General features: G+C 47.9%; 1 protein-coding gene across 2 annotated transcripts; it reads right to left on the bottom strand.

Moving 5' to 3' along the window:
• Positions 1–462: 462 nt before the first annotated feature.
• Positions 463–4,684, bottom strand: DNAJC28 (DnaJ heat shock protein family (Hsp40) member C28). Of its 2 annotated transcripts, XM_024559643.3 has the most exons (3): positions 4,381–4,683; positions 3,864–3,913; positions 463–3,434 (listed from the first exon to the last, which is right to left on the bottom strand). In XM_024559643.3, exon 3 carries the CDS (start codon positions 3,397–3,399, stop codon positions 2,245–2,247), a length of 1,155 nt encoding a protein of 384 aa, XP_024415411.2. In that variant the 5' UTR covers positions 3,400–3,434; positions 3,864–3,913; positions 4,381–4,683; the 3' UTR covers positions 463–2,244. The 2 variants fall into 2 exon arrangements, with proteins under 2 accessions (XP_024415411.2, XP_045051347.2); XM_045195412.2 differs by lacking the exon at positions 3,864–3,913 and having other exon boundaries at positions 4,381–4,684.
• Positions 4,685–17,661: the final 12,977 nt, after the last annotated feature.

Below are 17,661 nucleotides of genomic sequence, written 5' to 3'. Positions count from 1 at the left end.
GACAAAAGCCCCCGTGGTGGAGGTCCCCTCCATTCTCAGGGTGTTGGGCCAGGGTCCTGGGCCTACAGTTTGAAGAAAGGAGCTGTGAAAAGGCTGGGAACCAGTCAGAGTTTGATATGGGCCAATAATGAGTTGGGAAATGTCAATAAAATACTGTGACATCTGCAAAGCTGACAAAGTTAGGAGATGAAAACGAACAGAAGAAGTCAGTGCTGTGCCATAAGCAATGTGTCAGATTCTGACTTAACACACTCTGCTAAACCAGCCAAAATCTTGTCTGACCTCCTGGAGTTTGGTTACTTAATAAATAAACCTGTTTTTACTTAACTGAATTACCATCTTAACAAGAAAAATCCATGTCACCATCAGTTTTGATATCATCAATCTAAAAGATAAAAAACCATTCAGGTGGTCAGCCAAAAATACGGTTATTATTATTTGTTTGTACAACAGACCACTGAATAATCATTAAAACTCACTTTATTAATATGGACATTTACAAACATAAAGTACGCTATGCTGAAATTAAGGATTTGCTAGTTTTCTGATAATTTTACTTTCCCTTTATCCAGTATTGAAGATGGTTTCCTGATATATGTTCCCACAATGCAACTGGGTGTGATACATCGAATTCCCTTTTTAGCAAGAGTCACAGAATCATAGGCTTCTAAGGTGTTTAGAGCTTAGCTCTTCCGCAGAGTAATGCTATCATTCTAGAAGCCAAATAACTCATTCAACAAAATAGCCACATATTATAGCAATCAATGCCCCATCGTTTAAGCAAAAAGGCCTGAAATTCCCTTTTGAAGACGTAGTTTTGCTTTAACTATCACGTACTTTACAAATAGCTGTTCTTCCCAAAGGAGAGTGGCGAGTGCTGCGCTGCTGAACGGCACCCACAACACCACGCTCTGGATTGCACAAGGAAGCCGACCTGCTCCTGTTGACCCGTCTCCGTCCCCTTCCAGCTGCCCGGTTAATACGTCAAACCTAAATAGGTCTGATTAGACTCTGGGTGGTGGGCACAGTGCAATATACAGGTCATGTACCATAGAAATGTCCACGTGAAACCTGTATTACACTATTCACCAATGTCACCCCGATACATTTAAACAGAAGTCAGATTTGCTGAAAAGTGGATGAGACACAACTATCTCATGAATGCCTAATTCTTATTTGCCAAAGGTGCAAATTGGTATAAAATTCAGACATCTTGTCTTTGTTTATTAAAGGATTCCTAAGAAGATGAGCCCCCTAAGACAGTGAATTGGGATTCTTCATGTGGCTGAAAGCGCCTCTGGGGAGGCCCTTACCTGACACAGAGAGACCTCGGGGCAGATTTATGTAAATACAACATTTCATTCTGAGTAAGGTGAAGCCCAAAGTGAAACCTTGTTTCCTTTGAGCCAAAGTGTTATTCTTCCCAACCCCCACTCCTGAAAAGTCTCAAAATGCACTTAGAACTCTTTTTTAAAAGTGGGCACGGGAGTCTATTTCTAGAATAGCTGAATCAGCCAGCTTGGCTGATCAATTTCTGCAGCCAATGGATCATGAAGTTAGGTAGGGAAAAGTACAAAGTACAGCCCAGGTACTTGTTTTTCGTTTTTTTAGATTCAGTACCCACAGAGAGGACCTTTATTAAAAACAAAACAAAACAGTGCAGTAACTCCATGGCTAATTTCCCGACCGCAGGATTCCCACCCATGTAGCGCCCCAACCAGGGGAGCCACTGAGAGCTCTCACAGCCTCGGGCGTGTAAGTGCAGCCAACTGGCACAGAGCACACAGCGTCTGGAGGTTTCCTTCCTACACTCCCCGCACGTGTTTAATTTTGACTTTTGATAATATTGGTTCAGCTTGTTGTCGTTGTTGAAGTGCCTGTGTCTGAAGATGGCAAATGGCAACTTTCTACATCGGAGTGTAAAACTGCACTAAGACATCTGGAGTACCCTCTGTGATTCCCAGTCGAGTCCCCGTCCAAACTCATTTCACCTGATGACTGACGACTAAACTCTGAAATGGATTAAAGTGCTTTCTTAGTTCTCCTCTGGCTCTATTCCCAGAGCAAAGCTGGCTGGGCATCTCTCGGACAGCCTTCTCCCTCACACACCCTGGAGGTGAGGCCAGTTTGTGAAAAGTACTGAGACACCCAGTTCTCAAGCTCCTGGGCAGCAGCATGCATCTCAGCCTCTAGGTGTGATGTCAGTACAACCGAAAATGACCCGGGGCAGTACTGTTGAAATGGTCAGATTTTAATAAACTTCCACATATTCATCCAGCTGAAAAAACCTGTCTTGACTCCAGGTGTTTTCTCCCCTTCTCCCTGATCATTGCTATTTGGGTTTTTATCTGTGACTTCTTTTGTTTTTATAAGGGCCTCATATATGTCCTGGGCTCTGGCAATTTCTTTCTGTGCATCAAAATGGACTTTTTGCCTGGTCAGCAGGGGAACGATTAAATTAAAATCGTTAATTCGCTTGTTCAGTTTTCTGATGTTTTCTTGAAACTGCTCACAAACTTGGTTCCACTGTTTCTGTTCAGTTGCTGTCATGGGGTTCCCAAGCTTTTTCCTGGACGCTAAAATCGCCTCTCTGAGCTGATCGATAGTATCCTTTATTTCCTTTTGCATTAGGATCCATTCTGGTTGGTATCCATTATCTATCAATATTCTGTTCAGGTTGTGAGTCATGGGATCAATATATGTACAGCCAGAAAACTTTTTGAGAGGCTTTCCTTTCCCACTAAGATTATCGAAGTCTCCTTTTGCCATCGATTCCTGAATGAGATCCTCCACCAGACGCTCTATGGCTTGAGTTATCTTTTGTTCTTTACTTTGCCTTACATCTTTAACAGTTAAGCTATCAGCGAAATACTGGCTATATAGTTTCTGCTTTTGATATTCCATCACTTGCTCAGTGGCACGGTCTGCTCTAAATTGCCTGTATTGCTTCTCCCGTTGACTTGGAGATCCAAAACCAATGCCTTCGAAACTTAAATAATGCCGGTGTTGGGGTGTCTTATATTTGAAATTTCCTTCTTCTTCGTCTGCTTCCTCAGCTTTATTCTGTTTGGCACTGGTTTGTTCCATCACGTGGGAAAGCACCTTTCTATAAGCTTCTTCAATCTTTATAAACGTTGCCGAGTCAGCAGCAGAGGAGCCGCTGTCTGGATGGTGCTGCTTGGCAAGCTTGCGAAAAGACTCCCTGACATCACTTGCAGAGCACCCTTCATCCAGATTCAGCAGCCTGTAATACTCTCTCATCTTCTTTTTTGATGTATGAGTTGACATCATCCTCTTTCTCATGACTCCAAGATAGGGAAGCATTTTCATTCGATCAGGAATCACTGCAGCATTTGCTAGACGGGACCTTAAGATCTGAGCCATCATCACGTAAAGCATTCGCTGTGGTACCCAGCGTTCTTCCTACCGATGATCTATAAAATGACAGCAAATATAAGGGGGAGAAAGTTATGTTGCCTGATAATTTCATATTTTCAGCAGTAAGGAAGAAAGTACAAGCACAGTATGGGGCAGTTCTTTCTAAGGCGGCTGCCAACCTTACACTGTACGTCACGTAGGATAGCAGGAAAATGGAAGTTGATGATGTGTGGCATTAACATACTGTGACGTGATCTGGATTCTACTCACTAACCACAAAAGTTTAGAGCAGGCCAAGTTCTTTGAGATCATCTAACCCAATCTTCTCAGTTTAAGAGCAAATGTAAGCCCGGAGGGTAAGCAGCACAACCAAGTCACAGAACAAGGAGTCAGCAAGACGGTTAGGGGAAGGGCACAATGAGATGTCTGTCTGTATCCCCAGCAAATGGTCAACTTCATCAGCTATTTATTTATCAACTATTTACTTAGCGTTTTGCTGTCTTCATCGTCTCGCCAAGTCTTCTGATGAGAAGACCTAACAAAATGAAACAGAGGACATGACAAAGTAGACACCTAGTCCGACACCAAACTGAACAGAATCAAGTCCCGAAGACTTTAAGCCCTATAGCTTGTTAGGAAGGAGTTATGTGTTACATGGAAGAAAACTAAGATAAAAAGTGAGCCCTCCAAACAGGTTAGCTGTTACTTTTAAACACATGGTAGAACTGAATAAAAACAATTTTTTTTATAAAAACATGGTAGAGCAGAAGAAAAATACTTGTACACGGATAACGGCAATGAAATGATGCGAGTGGTTTGTGACATTTTCTCGTACGAACGCTAAAACGGAGCTCCCGGGGACCCCAATTTTCTACACAACTGGGATCAACGGTTCTTAGAGCCCGGTGTGGTGCTGGCGGTAGTGCCAAAGGCGGTCGTTGTGAGGGGGTGGGCGGTGGTCAGTCCCAGCATGCGACACGCCCGGCCCCGGCCCCCACTCACCTTCATAGACTCCCGGAAGGGGCTCCGCTGAAGCCGCGCCCATGCCCCGCCTCTGCGCAAGCGCGCGAGGTTTGCCCTTCACTCTCCTGGACTTCACCGTGGCCGCCGCGGGTGTCCCCCGCCGGACTAGACTGTGTACCCTTTCCCACGAGGGGACTGGAGAGGCCACAGACGGCAGGACCGTACCTAATTGGGACAGGTGTCCTACCTCACCGGGCAGCGCAAGAATCTCGGAAGGAATTGTACCCAAGAGGACACAAGCAGGACATTTCGGGAGGCGGGGTCCCACCCAGGGGCGTCCCGCTCCCCTGGGCGTCAGGTGGACCGCTCGATTGGGATTGTGGGAGTTGTAGTTCGCCCGGAAGAGTGCTGCGCTGCGGTCTCTGCTGTGCGCCTGCGCCTGTCGGGAGGGAGGAGGGGAGCGTGCGGGGTGCAACGGAAGGGTGGTGGAGGCGGTTCGGGGTTATCGCGGAGTGCGGTGAGCGGTGAGCGTTTGGGGAGGGGAAGCCGGGTCCATTTCCCTGAACAGCCGCTTCCGAGCCTGCAGGTGAGACACCGGCGCAGGGACAACACTGGTCTACCTAATCCAGAGAAGTGTAGCCGACCAGGCTAAAACCAAATCCTTCATCGGTTCGGCGAGAATTCAGTGAGCAGCTGGCTTAGCCAGGCGTTGGTACTGGCTGCGGACAGTCGAGGACAAAATCCAAATAGGGGTCTCCTGGCTTTAAATTCCGCCACTGACGTGGGGACTTAACTACAGTCAATTGATTTAAAAAAGAGGAAGAAGAAGAAAGACACACTTGGGAGGAAGACCTGGGTTGAAAACCGTTTCTTTCATTTGCCTTTCTGCCTGTAAGATGAGAGTACCGATAACTGGTAACCGTGTAGTTAGCCCTTAGTTTTTGGCAGACACTGTGCCAGGTGCTTTTAAATATAGTCTCGTAGTCCTTACAACAGCCCTTTGAGATAAATGCTGTTGTTTCCCACATTTACCTGTGATGAAGTAATGATTGCGTCAGACTCCTGGAGTTTTTCTGAATTACACAATGTGTGTAAACCACTTGGCACAATAAGCAGCCCTATGTCTATGTCTCCTGAAAAGAGTCAGCAATAGGTAATAGCTGTTCTAAGCTTCTGAGTTATAGACAAGATAATTTGTTAACCTTCTCTGTTGTAGGTACACAGAAAAAGCTTTAAATTCCGATTTCTTACAAGTAAACAATGAAGATAAAAGAACTCCTGTGTGAAAGAAAATAGTGTTTCTTCCTATTTAAGTTGACATCTTAAACACAGCATAAAAGAAAAAAACCCATCAATACAGTTTAAAAACCACTCATACTTGTATAGCACTTTGCGTTTCACAAAGCTGTCATCACAAATCTCATTTTGATGTTTGCATCTTGATTGATTGATTGATTGATTATTTAGAGAGAAAGGAAGGGAGAGAGAGAGAAACATCTGTATTTTTAAGATTTTTAAAATTTATTTTTAGAGGGGAAGGGAGAAAGAGAGGGAGAGAAACATCAGTGTGTGGTTGCTTCTCCTGTGCCCCCTACTGGGCACCTGGCCAGCATCCCAGGCATGTGTCCTGACTGGGAACCAAACCAGCCACCCTTTGGTTCGCAGGCCAGCCTCAATCCACTGAGCCACACCAGCCAGAGCAGAAACATCTCTTTTTGTTGTTGCATTTATTTATTCACCCATTGGTGGCTGCTTGTATGTGCCCTGACCTGGGATGGAACTGGAACTTGGGGCATGGGGAGGACGCTCTAGCCAACTGAGCTGAGCTACCCGGCCAGGGCTGATGTTTGCATCTCGTAAGTAACTGTACTTTAGTCTGAGGAGTTAAGGGACTCAGTTAAATTGGTAACTGGCAAAGCAAGGCCTAGAACTGTAAGTCCATCTCTCTTTCCGAGGATCAGTTTTACAGTGTGATTCCATACACGTAGAGGGTGAGTTGGATTCGGTAGAGTTATCCATATAGAACACTTTCAGCTGCAAAATGTATGCTAACTGACTGACTTGGGGGATTATTTTCCTCGTGTGTAAGAAATGTGGATCTAGGCAGTTTCTGGTATTGATTCAGCTGCCAAGAGTTGCTACATTGCATTGCCATTCTCTCTCTTTCTCCATATAGGTACTTTTAATCCAAAATCCTTTAAAAGTACTTCAGTATTTCCTCAGACAAGAACATTCTGTTACATCACCATAACACTTACCTAGTTCAGCAGATTTAACAGACACAATATTATTTAATATACAGATTTTTTTAACCCTGCTGTTTTTTTGACATTTTCCATTTGGCAGAAGAGGACTCTCTCCTTCCTCAGTGTTTCTGATCAACCCTAAACCCAGGAGAGTCCCAAGCCACCTCCTCACATGGGACTGGGCATCGAGGACTCTCAGAAATGACATGTACCTCCGGAATCAAGCGCTGTTCTCTGCCAGGTCTAGCTCAAAGCCATGACACTTGGCCTCCTTCTTTGGCACGAGATCTAGAGGACGAGAAAATGTTTTTGGCGCTGAGGTCTTTGCCTTTAAATTATTCAGGAAGAATTAAAATCACATTATTGGAATATCAAGATCAAGTTATGCATGCCTTCCTCTTTGGGGGGCATGACACCCCAGCTCAGCACAAACGGGCAGTCGGAGGGTTTCCAACCCCGAAGCCTTAGAATTGCCCGGGCGTCTTTGAAACACCAGACATAGCCTGAGCTCAGGCAGCTGCCCTGGATGAGCCCCCAGGTGGTGGTTCCAATTCATTGTCAAGGGGATGAGGGGCTGGGACTAACACACAGCCAGGATGGACAGTGAAGCTGTGGCTGCCTGACCTCTCCAACCGAAGGGTTTAAAAAGAGGCCCTGTGGAAATCGGCAGGATTAAGTCCAGTGAAGTGTTTCTCCCGAAAAACCATTGACTGAGGCCTGGTAGCCACTGGAGTATCACATCAGGGGACCAAGATGGGGCTCTGCAGGCCCTCAGCATCAGTGCTGGTGAAGTCACCTTCTGTCTGCTAACCCCACACCAGCTTCTCATTCAGTCCTGCTGCAGGAGCCTGGCTGCTTCTCACTGAGTCCAGGTCGACTCCCTGCTTCCCACCGCGGCAGCTCCCAGACAGGCCCTCCCCAGTGAGGGTCCGCTTGTGCCAACCTTTGTGCAAACCTCCAAATGTCCCCCAGGCCACCCCAGGAAGAGCCTGAAGCTGGACAGCATCCCAGGCCCTGCGTGGTCCAGACCCCACTCTCTCAAAGCCACCGCCAGTGTGCTCCCCTGCTCACCTGGCTCCAAGCAAGTGCGACCGTCCCCACTACCTGTACTCTCTGTTTCCCCTGCGGCCACAGGGCTCCCTGCTGTCTGCCTTCCTCTTTAAACTCCACTTTCTCAGGGAGACCCTCCCCATCACCCCATTTAACTGTGACAGGCCCCCCCCACACACCTTAGCTCCCTCTCCTTTTTCCATACAGACAGTCTGAAATCTGTGTAACTGCTCATTTATTATTTTTATTGTATATTGTCCCCCCCTTTAGAGCCTGAGTTCCACCAGGGAGCAGTTTCAGGGGCCTGACCAGGTGTGGCACGTGGTAGGTCTGCAATTAGATACTTGTTAAACAAGTGAGTGATGGGTAAATGCAGACTTCAGTCTTGTGGGGCCGGGCTTTCCGGTGGGGGCTGACTTGTCTGTAGGACTGCCGCCGCGGTTCCAATCCCTTGTGTCCAATACACTGCTCGTAGCCTCCCCGGGGCCTCCATTGTTTTTACGCAGGGAGAGAGGTCTACAGAATAATCAGTTTCAGTAGTAAGAGGGCAATCCCGTAAAACTGTCCGTTTATTCCTAAAATCGTTGTCCCATCATCCATGTGGACACGGCCTTCCCCTTCCCCACCGTCGTGCCCTGGAATAGCGCACCTACGTCACTGCACATCAGGCCATGTGCTAGTCTTCCCGTCATTCTCCCCAGGACACTGGCGAGGCGGAAGCCTTCACCAGGACTTTGAGTAACTCCTACATGGCTCATGTCACTGGTGGCAGTGGTCCTCGCCGTCTGGACAGGATCTGAGAAGTTAGCAGCTTCAAGTCCAGTAACTCCCTTTTCTCCACCCCAAGGATCAGGGGGATTCTTTTGCTTTGGGCTAATTTTTCTCATTTGTCATTTTATTAATTTGACAACTAAACAGTGTCAGGTACTGTTCTGAGCCTTTGAAAGGGGGAGCTGAACCTCTGGGGAACATCCTGGTGCTAAGGGACCTGGTCAGCCGCCCAGCTGCCCCGAGCAAAGCCAAGAGCTCTAGGCAGTCACTGGCTCCCACAAGAGCCCTTGGGGACCCTGATCCTGACTGAGGTCACAGAAGGGCAGTTTCGTCTCCATTACATACAAAAGTGGACTCGTGAGATAATCAGACCCAAACCATGGTGTATTTTTCCAAATGATTTGTCTACACAGATGCCATATAGAACTGTTTCATAAACATGAAGTAGTTTCAGAGAGCAGCATCTTTCTCCGAAGCAGCAGTGCTGGGGATCGCTAACTTTGTGGTTAAAAGGAGGAAAACAGCTGGTAACGTCAGAAAGTGACTTTACATAGTGAGCCTCGCTCAGATGTCCCCAGGAGCTGAAGGTAAAATGGCGTAACAGGAACAGCTCCACAGCGACACTGGGGACGTCCCCTGCTGTTTGAAACAGCCTGTGTCATCTGCACACGGAATCGGTGCAAATAAACTAAACTCAGTACGCCGATGTTCAGTGTTGTACCTGACACACCCGTGGAAACACTGGGCTAAGTTTACAGCAGGGAAAGCCTTCTAGCTCTATATTATATATTCGGTGGTGTGAACAAAACTGACAAAGGCTCACAGGTGCAGTGTTAAAGAAGTGGGTATTTATTCCCATAAAGCTTCTAATTTTAAGGACCTTAAAACATTCTGCAATTATATGTAAAATCTAAAAAACAAGATAAACAAGCAAAACTGACAGAGACTCATAGATGCAGAGAACAGACTGGTGGCTGCCAGACGGGAGGGGGGCAGGAAGCTAGGACAGAGGTGAAGGGGGTAACAAGTACAACTGGGCAGTTAAAAACAGCCCCTGGGAGGCAGAGCACAGCACAGGGGACACGCGATGACAATGCAGCAACTCCGTGTGGCGCCGGTGGGCACCAGAAATACTGACAGAGACACTGTGTATGTGGCTGTCTAACCACCAGGCTGTGCACCTGAGATCAATACAAAAGAATTTGAAATTAAAATGTAATTTGAACCTTAAAAAAAATGAAGGAAATACAGGTTTTCCAGAGCTGATGAATCAGTGCCCGAAAAGCTTCCCCAAGTGACTGTCATGCATAATGGAGTTGGTTACAAGCCTCTGGCTCCTCGAAGGAGAAAAGTTTCCCTGTCTCTGACCTCTGCGACGGGGAGCAGCAGAGAACGGCAGAAAACCTGGGAGCTGGGCAAGGTCCAGAGACAAGTCTGCCTGCACGTCTGTCTGTCCTATTGCGGACGCTCGCAGATGCTCGATGGAGGCCACACAGCCCTGCCCACGGAGCCTCCGGGTTCTCAACGCAGGCACGCACGGCCAGGCTAGCAGGTCCCTTGCAAGGGTCGCAAGTCCCCGAAGGCCACCAGCTACATGCTGCATTTATGCTAATATGGTTTTAGGAGGAGTCTCCTTAACAGAATCTAAAAGGACTAAAAGGACCAGTGCTCTGGACCCTCTCTCTTTTGGGGCTTATTTCACCCTCTAGTTAGTGTCTCCAAACTGGCAAACTCTCCCTGTCTCTGAAATTCACGTCCTTGAGTTCTGTGCCTTCACAGGAAGATGACACATCCCTTCCAACACAACCTCTCCTATCATCTGTCAGTATCTGTCCATCGCCCATCATGTGTCTATGTATGTAGACATGCATCTACCTATCCTCTGTCCATCCACCCATCTGTGTATCCTTCATCACCTGTCACTTATGTATGCAGATATGCACCTATCATCTGTCTGTCTGTCCTTTATCTGTCCATCCCTGTATGTGTACATCATCTATGTGTCTCTACTTATCTGCCTCTCTCTCTGTCTTCAATGCACTGTTCTCCAAAGTATCCTTTAAAGCTCATTTCACCTACGCCTAGCCAGGGGTCAGGTCCCTCTTTTAATGTCTCATCTCTTTCTCTGCAGCGCCTTCTGGAGTCGGGCCTTACACAGCTGTTGGTGGGACTCTTCGTCTGATTTCTGTCCCCCCCCCCCATTCAAAGCCAGGTTTTGTCAGAGTTGGATGTGGGTCCTTCGGTAAAAATTTAAAATCCGTCCATGGTGCCAGTACCTGTGGGAATTAAGTGACACATCAGATACAGACTTTTTCCTCGCGGTCCTCAGAGTCTAGTGGAAAATGAGGTGTGTACTCAGGGAACTATTTACAGAAGCCTATAAGGGCAATGACAAACTCTGTGAGTGGGATCAAGTGTCAGTCCTCCCTAGTTGTCACAGAACAATGTCCCGGGGAGAAGAGGCTGTGTGGCCTCCTGCGGCAGCTGGACCTGCCTCCGTCCTGTTGCGCCGTGGCTGCTTGGCCGCAAAGTCGCCCCCACCCATCTGTGCAGCCCCTCCTCTGCACGACGGTCAGATTTCTGGTGGGAAGGCGCTCTGCCTTTACATCAAGTGCTTTCAGCAGCCTGCTGCCGGGTCCTCGATGTTGAGGAAGACGGACACGTGGCCGAGCAGCCCGTGAAGGGATGTCAGCGTGGACACCCTGAGGGACATGCAAATGAAATCCACAGGGGGTCTCACCACACCGCCATCAGAACGGCTGCAGTGAGAATGCCACCACCAGATGCTGCTGTGGACATGGGAACAGAGGCACTCATGCAGCACTGGGGGGACTGTCGGGGGCACAGCCCCTGGGAAGCAGGTGGCAGTTATTAAAAGAACAAAACCTACAACCACCACACCACGGCCCGGCAATTCCACGCCTGGGCACCCAGCCCAGAGAGAGGAGGGCTCCCACTGACACAGAGCCCTGTGCACCAGTGTCTGTGATGCTCTGATCTGTCACAGCCTCACGCGAGCCCACCCGGAAGTCCTGCGACAGCTGCACACTTAAACAGTGGTACACCTGCGTCGGGGCACCGCCCAGTGGCACGGAGTAACGGCCTGCTCTCACCTCAGCAGCGCAGACGCACCTCAGGTGGGCCCAGGGAAGAGCCATCCCCCAGGCTCCGGACTGTATGACCCCATTGCTGTGACCTTCATGAGTCAGGGAGCACGAGTGAGTGGCTGCTGGGGGAGAGAGGTGGACGGGGCGGGAGGGGCGTGTATGTGTATGTAGAAGGGGACACAAAGGATTGGGTGGGGGTGGCAATGACTCTACCAGCATTAATGTCCTGGTTGTGATGTGGTCTGCACTTGGGAGCGATATCACCGTTGGGGGAAACTGGGCAAAGGGTGGGTGGAATCTGTTTTCTCTCTCTCTAAAGATGGACGCAACATCAGGGAGACAAGTCTGTCCGTGGGTCAGGTCTGGCACGAGCCCTCGCACATTGACATGATGGCTGTCATCTAGAGGACTGCGGGACCCTCGGGCTTCCTGGAGTTCTTGACAGTTTTCTGCCAAGTGCTGAAGACACGCTTCATTTCTCAGTGCCAAGAACGGAAGAGCAAGGATGTCTGCGTCCACCAAAACCCACTCGGGCTCTGGGGTGGCTGTTCGAGGCTTTCCGGCATAAGGTAGTCTTTGCATACCCTACTTTTTTGATCATGGAAATGGATGGGGAGCCCCAGGAAGTGTTATGTTTCCTCTAAAATGAAAGGTGTAAGTCTTCACTCGAACACTGGTTTCGTGAAAAACTACTTTACTCAGTACTGCTGAACACAAGAAAGTAGGCTTTAGGTACTGCAGGAGGGGGTGCTTGCTCGGCTCCACGGGGAAGAAGTTTGTAGGTCTGTGAAAATATCTGTACTGTTATCAAAGACTTTTTATGACCTGTTCAACGTAGTTGCCTTAGCTGTTAGGACCAGCAAGTCCTGTTAGAGCTCACCCCTAGCTCAGCCAGCCAGCCGCCAAGCACTGTCCTAGGTTTAGAAACTTTTTGCTGTTCCCAGTGTTATGTGCTGATCCTTGAGAATTTCCCTCCCAGTGTGGTTACTGATTCACCTGAGATTAAGTCATTTTTCCAGAATCCTCACTCATCTAGATTTGTACTTTAACGTGAAACCAGCTGTCATCGCTCCTTCACAAATCTCCCTGTCATTTTATTTAGTGTGCAAGAGGCCACAAGCTGCCCTGTTTTGCTTTGGTTTTTGCCTTCTTGTAACACTCTGCCCTTGGCCTCTCCCCTCCCAACAGCTCTGATCTGACCCACTGTGCTGCTTCCTCCTTTCCAGCCTCTCCTTGCGGGCAGGCCCAGGACATGTCCTGCAAACAGTGGCCTCCTGCCTCTCAACAGCTGTCTGTAACTCGGTGGCTCCCGCATTTGAGCTCTGGAGCTCTGTGCGGGGTACTGAGACTCGTTTTTGGTTTGGGGCCAACCTTCACCTTTAGCACAAAATCCTGGTATGTATTTGACCTGTGACTGGCTGTTCTGTGGCATTGGCTGTGTTGCAGGAGAAGCCCTTCCCTGAAGCCGGACATCAGCTGCCAGAGCCCAGCAGCACCCAAGGGTGACACCTGTAGCCTGGACACCAGATGCCAGAGCCCCACAGCACCCAAGGGTGACAGCTGCAGCCTGGACTGCAGCCCCCACAGCCCTGTACCACCCAGTCACATCCTGATGTTCCACAGCCCCGTGGTGCTCGGGAAAGGCTGGAGAAGGAAGAGGCAGCACCTCTTGTTCAGGGATTTGCTGCTCATACCTAATGCCAAGTAGGTCTACATTACACACGCTCCGGATTCCCGCAGAGTTACATTTTCACCCACCCTCACTGTAACAAGCGTTCATTCCATGAACCCCATTGCAGTTTCAGCTGTAACTGTTCCCTGAATCAGTGAAGTCGTAGGAATTTTGCACACGGGGCTCTCTGATCTCACTTTAGCTTTGGGTTTGCACACGTGGTTCCGAAGAGCAGGAGCTCCAGAGCATGAGCCCACCTTGCCTGGGCACCGTCATAGGGCCTGTGACCATGGAACGTGGGGCCTACCAGAGCATTCAAGTGGTGAATTAACCAAGACATACAAGGGTTTCCATGTCAGAGGTCAAAGGCAGATTAGGCAGAAATGGTAAGAACGCAATTTCCCTGCTGACAAAGCCGATCACTTCCTGAGTCTCCAGAGATCACTGGGAAGTGTGGCCATCACTTACATATTATCCCTCCTGGCCACCGGGCTGGCCAGATGGGTGGATGGATGACTGGTTTTCACGCTGGGTTCTGTCAGTAGACTAAGTTTTTCCATTTTAGCCAGAATCTAAGGGACAACTGTATGAACAAAATCTTAAGAAAGAAAATTTAAAATAACCTATGCTTTGACCAGAAATTTTTTAAATAACATTGAAAATGTATTTGAAATCCCTCTAATCCAACCATTTTTTTTTGAAAAAGGTTGAATACATACTAAGAAAAAGGCTGTATAAATATTTTTTTAAATTGGGACCAATTTTTTAGTCATTTGGTATCTAGTCCGTGTTTCAGTATCCCCACATGTCCTGGTTTTGCCTTTTTTTTTAAAAAAAAAAATTTATTTGTTTATTTTTAGAGAGAGGGGAAGGAAAGGAGAAAGTGAGAGGAAAATCAATGTGTGGTTGCCTCTCATGCATCCCCTACTGGTGACCTGGCCCACAACCCAGGCATGTGCCCTTCTGGGAATCGAACTGGGGACCCCTTTGGTTTGCAGGCCAGCTCTCAATCCACGGAGCCACACCAGCCAGGGTGGTTGTGTAAATACTTCGTAAGTCATGTATCTTTGTTCAGGCCCTCAAATATCTTTTGAAATAAGCAAGACATGACTGACTAATAAATGTAAAGATAATATACAATAAATAACAAATAAAACTGTAATAAATAAATATCGAATTAATGGTTTTCAAAAAAGGTTTAAAATCTAGAGTACGGTCACACCCAATACTCAACATTCAGAACAGTGGTATTCGCTGCCATTGATGAAGTGTGCTCAGGGCCTTGCTGGGCCAGGCCTCGCCGATGTCATCACTAGCTGTCCTGGGCACAGAGGTTGATGGGTAGAGGAGGCAGGCTGCGGAGAGTGAGGACTGGCATCTTACCGTGACACAGCTGCTCCCGTAACATTTAAGAAACAGGCTAACAGAAGCCTTGTTCGCTTCTCTTTGTAGGTAGAAGAAAATCTCCAGGATAAAAACTATAGTCCCACTGAGCACTGTGTGGATTGCCAACAGCACGGACCAAGTGGGTCCTTCCTCTTGGGCTGACCCCCAGGGAGCATGCTGGCCGCCACTGGGTAGGACCTAGTGCTCGCTCCTGTATTTGCATGGGTTTAAAATATAAATTATTTCAGTCTGATTATATATTAACCCATGGACTCACTTTTTGAGTTCCCATAATGACATCTGTATACCTGGTATGAACCCCAAAAGTTTCCTATATGCAAAAGTATGCAGATTGCTAAAGGGTGGCAACTCTTGGGGTGAATTCCTTAGTTTGGATCAGTGGTTAGCAAATGGGCTCTACAAGCCAAGTGGGAAAGAGGACAAGGGCCTGCAGCCCCTCTCCAACATCCTGCCCCTAGTCCCTACAGAGTGTGTGTGTGCGTGTGTATTTTTAAATCACTGGAGTATCTTTCTTGAGGAAGCAGTATTGAGTAATTCAAGTAAGTTGGAAACATTCCTTTTATACTCTCAGATTAATTCACTTAAAATAACTTTAACGTGCAAATGCAAGCCGTTATGTCATCAGACATGGAGTACCTGAACTGCCAAATACAGGTGACCACATTTGGTGTCCCCAGAGAAGTGACGATCTAAAACACAGGTACAGTTCGCGGAGTTCAAGTCTGTCTTGCAAGACACGTCTTAGGACAACGTGAAGATGGGGGATGTGGCCCTGACCCTGGACATCCCGTGTCTCCTACTTGTTCTGTACAGTGAGTGTTCATCCAATGCGCTCAAGGCTCTCGTTTTTTCCTCGCCTCACCCCACTTTGGCACAATCTCACCCATCACTGAAAAAGGACACAACTAAAATGTTTCCAAGTTGTCAGTTTACAAATTCTATTATGCGACTGTTGATTTAAAAAAGGAAAACATTTCAAAGCTTATTGGGAAGAAACATGTATTTACATCGTTCCCTACGTGTCATCTTTCCCACGATGTATCTCTCTAGAGATACCTCTCCCTCTTGCTGACGTTTTCTCCATGCTACAGGTGGAGGGAGGCATTCTCAATTGGGAATATAGAAAGCTTTCAAAAGAGTTTCCAAAAACCATCTATCTCACAAGGGGAAGTGTGGAAGCCAGGTTCTCACGCATGTGAGATGGGTGAGGCAGCTGGGGAGAGACGGACAGGCATTTAGGACTTCGCTGGCGCCCACTGCTTTGCTCCTCACTGTGGTGGCTCCTCTGCAGATGGCAGGGCCATCAGGAGTTGCACCCACGTACAGGTGCAGGGGAACCGGGGGGGCCCTTCCACTGTCCTGATGGAACTGGGACCCAAATGGGGAGGGTGGGGCGGGAGCAGTGTTGCTGGTGGAAACGTAAAATGTGGCAGCCACTGAGGAGAAGTCTGAGGACCCCTCCATGAGTTAAAATAGAATTGACACGACACCCCAATGCCACCTACAGGGATACACCCAAGAAAAGTGAAACACAAAATTTTAAACACGATGTTCACAGCAGCATTGTCCATCACAGCCAGAGAACACGGAAACAGCCCATGTGTCTGTCAACCGGTGACTGGATAAACACAATGTACTGTAGGGACTGGGGACAGGGATGGGAAGTGACCCACCTAACGGACGTGAGGCCTGCTTTGGGGCAGTGAAAATGTTCCAGAACTAGACGGTGGTGATGGTTGCACAGCACTGTGAATGCACTAACAGTCACTAACGAGCAGTTTTATGTTATGCATCATTTTCTATCATAGGAAAGCTAGTGAGCCGTAGGTCTGTCGTCTTGAGCCCTAACACATTTTCACCATTGGATATTAATGCTACAGGAAGTTTAGCAAAGAAGACACTAACCTTTACTGATTTAGGGTTAAAGATATTGATCAGAGTCACAGTAATGAAGAGTAAGTTTTCTAGGAATTAATTTAATGCATCATGAACCACTATATGTATAAAGAAATAAAATATTGTGTTTTTTCCTTCTAAAAAGTATTCTTGTTTCTTGGCCAAGATAATTCCATCCAAATGCCACAGTTCTGGTGTGACTTAATCTGAACCACCACGCTCTCTCTATATGAGCGGCCCTAACCCACCCAGGAGCATTCTGAGGTGTAACTGGCCCCTTCTCCACTCTGGATGCTGAAGCTCAGAGTCATTTGGTGACTGGCCCACCACCACCCAGCCTGCCTCACCTCCAGCAACCAAGGGTTCAGATTTCAAAACGCAGGTTCTCTTACACTTCACAGTCTACTTCCCCTCACTGTGTCACTGCCCGAGAAGGAGCGGTGTCCACGGACAGTCCTTACAAGGAGGAACAGCTTACACACGTGTCCACATCGCTGACTGGCTGCTGCCACCTTTATCCGGAGTGACAGTCCTACGTGTTAGTTTACATATTTTACATAGCTTAATCATTTCTCCCCTTTTGCATCTACAGATCAGCAGAACTCAAAGAAAATTGGGTTTCTTTCCTTCAAAGGTAAACACTTTGTCAGAACACATATTTTAAATCTTTAACCCCTAATGAAAGAACGCAAACCTCTGCAAAGCAGTGCCCCCAAACCATCTCCCTCCTCTCGGGAGAAGCCCGTAGACTGTTCTATTCGCACAGCACTGCCTGCTCCCACTGACCCTGGCGGCTCTTGCACGTAATGGGCTCAGACCCACAGGCACGTTTACTTAGTTCTGAGGAAGTCCTGGTTTCACTCTCATCTTCCCTTCTCCCCCACCTATGCAGGAGAGCCCACGTGATTCCCGACACAGTAACATTTCCTGACAGGCAGGTCACACCAGCAACGGATTCTCGCAGCAACTGCTGCTCCCTCCCCTTGAGCCCTGGAAAGTGCTGGGCCCGCCAACCCAGGGAGGGAATCTTTGAGGACTGCACTTGCTGACCAGGGCAACCCATGATTTGGGGGGTCACATCTTACCTTCCTGAAACATTTTTACACATTTGCTTCTGATCCATATTTTTATTGCTTAGTCTATTTATGTGCCATTAATAGAACTGCAAAGT

Source organism: Desmodus rotundus, unplaced genomic scaffold (assembly GCF_022682495.2).
Source record: "Desmodus rotundus isolate HL8 unplaced genomic scaffold, HLdesRot8A.1 manual_scaffold_168, whole genome shotgun sequence".
Lineage (NCBI taxonomy): Eukaryota > Metazoa > Chordata > Mammalia > Chiroptera > Phyllostomidae > Desmodus > Desmodus rotundus.
This window is presented reverse-complemented; position numbering and strand designations above follow the sequence as displayed.

Excerpts from the sequence above, each read along its gene's own strand:
- DNAJC28 (XM_045195412.2), bottom strand. The coding sequence starts at position 3,399 with ATGCTTTACGTGATGATGGCTCAGATCTTAAGGTCCCGTCTAGCAAAT.